Source organism: Suricata suricatta, chromosome 11 (genome assembly GCF_006229205.1).
Source record: "Suricata suricatta isolate VVHF042 chromosome 11, meerkat_22Aug2017_6uvM2_HiC, whole genome shotgun sequence".
Lineage (NCBI taxonomy): Eukaryota > Metazoa > Chordata > Mammalia > Carnivora > Herpestidae > Suricata > Suricata suricatta.
In genome coordinates, this window is record NC_043710.1 from 7752270 (window position 1) to 7755846 (window position 3577).

General features: G+C 65.8%; 1 protein-coding gene across 1 annotated transcript; it reads left to right on the forward strand.

The window, feature by feature from the left end:
- Positions 1-935: 935 nt before the first annotated feature.
- C11H11orf95 (chromosome 11 C11orf95 homolog) lies at positions 936-3577 on the forward strand (the record flags this gene model as incomplete). Its single annotated transcript, XM_029957408.1, has 4 exons — positions 936-1440; positions 1970-2356; positions 2601-3158; positions 3372-3577. Coding segments are annotated over 4 exons (1656 nt in total), but the record flags the coding sequence as incomplete, so codon positions are not given.

Sequence of the window (3577 nt, forward strand, 5' to 3'; positions counted from 1 at the left end):
AAACCCTTTTCTAAATAAAATAGGGTCCAAACTGCAGGGAAGGTGGGGGACCGCTTGGGGTGTCTGCCCGTTTGGCAAAAGGGAACACCACTGGGTCAGCTTGCTCTGCCTGGGCCTCACCAGTGCCTGCCCCTTGACTGCTGGGCAGTGGCCGGCTCTCTGCCAGAGCAAAAAATAAATCCCCAGAAAGACTTAATGGGCTCCAGTGGGTGGTGGCCACTCCCTTCCGCAGAATCTTCAGTAGCCACTTTAGTGGCCCTCCTGCGGGTCCCCTTGCAGGGTCGTCGGCTCTCCTGGACGCTAGGGAAGTGGGGGTCCTAGAAACTCCTTTCCCTGAAGGCGTTGACAGCTTTGTCTTGGGGATCCCTCCTGTGGGTGCCTGTATTTGGGGAACTGACGATGCCTAGCACCCCCCAAAATGGGACTCTCAGAAGGCTGTAGTGGAGACAGCACTGGAAAAAGGGAGATTTTGGGTGGGGCCCTCCTGGCTGGGGCCTCATACGGGCGGGTCCTGTGTACCGGCCCTGGATGCAGACAGATGCCCCCTTTGTTCTTCTCGCCCCACCGCCCGCTCTGCTCTGGCCCAGCCGCCCGGCGTACTGCCCTCTGGCTTTACCCTTAGTGCCCTCCTCCAAATCGGGTGCCTTACAGAGCCGGCTGCCTCCTTGGCCTTCACCTCATTTTTTAAAAAGTCAGAGCTAGCCCCTCACGGAGCCCTGCATCCCTTCGTTCTTGGCCCACTCTTAAAGGGTCCTCACTCTTCATAAAAGGGCCAATGCTTTGACTCCGGGCTCTCCCACATCCCTTTTATTGCTGTTGCCATCCTTTCCTGCCCCAGAACGACCCATCCCCCACCTCCCTTTCTCTGCAAAATCCAAGCCTGGGTGCTTTCCCTGAAAATCGGACATTGAAAAACTGTCTCCCCTTTCCCCTCCTCTTCAGGGCAAGATCTGCAGCTGGAAGGGGGTGCCTTGGGGTCCTGGGGGAGTGCCCCCCTGCCCTCCTCCAGGGCCAGGGGACCAGCATCTTCAGGCAGGAAATATTCAGACCACTGTGAGGCCCGGGCCTCCAGGCCCGGAAAGAGCCGCATCCCAGGCCGGGACCACCGGCGCTACTACCACGACCACTGGCGGCTGGAGTACCTGATGGACTTCAACCCCGCCCGGCACGGCATGGTGTGCATGGTGTGCGGCAGCTCCCTGGCCACGCTCAAGCTCAGCACCATCAAGCGGCACATACGCCAGAAGCACCCCTACTCCCTGCACTGGAGCCCCCGGGAGAAGGAAGTCATCAGCAACAGCTGGGATGCCCACCTGGGGCTCGGGGCCTGCGGAGAGTCTGAGGGCCTGGGGGCCCAGGGGGCTGAGGAGGAGGAGGAAGAGGAGGAGGAAGAGGAGGAGGAGGGGGCTAGCCTGCAAGCTTGCCCGCCCAAGGGCCCAGGTAACGCAGAATTTGGAGAGGCAGGGGCGGGGTGGGCGGGGCCGGGTGGGGCCCAGCCCCGCCTTCTCAGCCAAGGAACTGATTTTCTTGAGCCAGTCACGGCTCTTTTTGGGGGTGGGGTCTGCTTACAGCCCTTACTGTGCTATACCCGGGAGGGACGGTGAGCGGAGGGGGTCTCCCGCATCCCTGAGGGTTTTGGCACTGTGTGGATTTAGGAGGTTCAACGAGACTGGAGGTGGGGTATGAGCGGGGGAAAGGCTGGGAGGAGAGGGTGCTGGAAAGGTACGGCTTAACAGTGAAGGCCAGAGAAGGGGCTAGAATCTGGGTCTCCGGGAGGAGTGCTCAGAACTTCGAGTTTGTGTGCCGGAAGATTCGGAGGCGGAGGAGTTAAGGGATGTGGAGAGAGGAAGAGAAGGCCAAGGTTAGGCAGAGGCAGAGAGAGGGAGAGGCTTGTGGAGGTCCTTGACGCCGCGGGGAGCTCCCTGGATCGCCAGCATCTCAGTTCCTAACCTCCCTCCGACCCTTTCAGGCAAAGCCCCAGCTGGTGAGGGCGGCCGATGCCAGCGGCGAGGGGGCCCAGTGGCACCCCGGGCTCGGCGTCGGCGCCTGTCAGCCTCCCGGAGGGCCGCGGGCAGCAGGGGGCTGGGGGCCCGGCGGCTGGAGCGGAGGCTGAAGGAGTCCCTGCAGAACTGGTTCCGGGCAGAGTGTCTCATGGACTATGACCCTCGGGGGAACCGGCTGGTGTGCATGGCCTGTGGCCGGGCACTACCCAGCCTGCACCTGGACGACATCCGTGCCCACGTGCTGGAGGTGCACCCCAGCTCCCTGGGGCTCAGCGGCCCCCAGCGCAGCGCCCTGCTGCAAGCCTGGGGTGGCCAGCCCGAGACACTGTCTGAGCTCACTCGGTCCCCACCAGGTGCGAGGCCCATCCCTGGGCCGAGACCCCTCCCCTCCCCCCATATTAGGGCTGCAAAGTGGGGTCTGTGGCCAACACCGGGAGGGACTCCTCCACACCCACTCACCCACCCACGGACAGACACACACCCACACCCACACCGGCTGGGGCTTCTAGATAGGGGCTGGGGTGAGGACCCCTCTGCGTGGGTAAGGGCAACCCTGCCGCCAGGCTGAGCCCCTCTCCCTCACCCCTTCCCCAACAGACGATGACCTCGTCCCCCAGGACCTGACCAGAAAGAGCCGGGACCCCGCCCCCACTGCTGGAGCCCTACCCTCTCAGGATCTCAGTCCCCCAGACGTAAAAAAGGAAGAGGCTGGCGGGGTCCCTGAGAGGCCCCGGCCGGCAGAGGAGGAAGAGAAGGAGGAGGGCGAGAGGGTGGGGGTCCCGGGCCAGTCGCCGCGGGGCCGTGACCGCCGCCGCCGCCGCCGCTACCAGGAGCGCTGGCGGCTGGAGTACCTCGTGGAGTTGGACGGCGGCCGGCGCGGCCTGGTGTGCATGGTGTGCGGGGGCGCGCTGGCCTCGCTCAAGATGAGCACCATCAGGAGGCACATCCGCCAGCGCCACCCGGGCTCCACGCGCCTCGGCGGGCCTGTCAAGGCCCTTATCGCCCAGGAGTGGAGCGAGCAGGCCGCGCACCTGCTGGCCCTGGGGCTGCCCTGCCCCGAGTCCCCCAGGGACCCTGCCGCCCCCGGCACGGCCGCAGCCTCCGAAGAGGGGGGAGGGGCGGAGGAGGAGGAGCAGCCGGAGGAGGAGTGGTGGGGTGAGCTGGCGCAGGACCAGAGCAGGTGGCGCGGGAGAGTGGGGGCAGGGACCCGGGCCAGGCAGGGAGAGAAGGCTGGGAGTGCTGGGGTGAAAGGGGGTGGGAGAGAGCGGAAGGCAGAAGGGGACACTCGGGAGGATGGGACCGGAGGGCCTGGGCGGGCGGTCGGCTTGCCCTCTGCCGGCTCCAGTGCGGCCTTTTGTCCCTTCTTAGGCGACGTCCCGCTCTCCCCAGGGGAGCCGTCGGAACGGCCCGCGGAGGAAGAGGACGACGACGAGGACCAGGAGCCCGGGGGACTCGCCTTCCCGCCGCTGCCCCCTCCGCCGCCGCCGCCGCCGCCGCCTCCCCCGCCCCGCAGCCGAGAGCAGCGGCGGAACTACCAGCCGCGCTGGCGGGGCGAGTACCTGATGGACTACGAC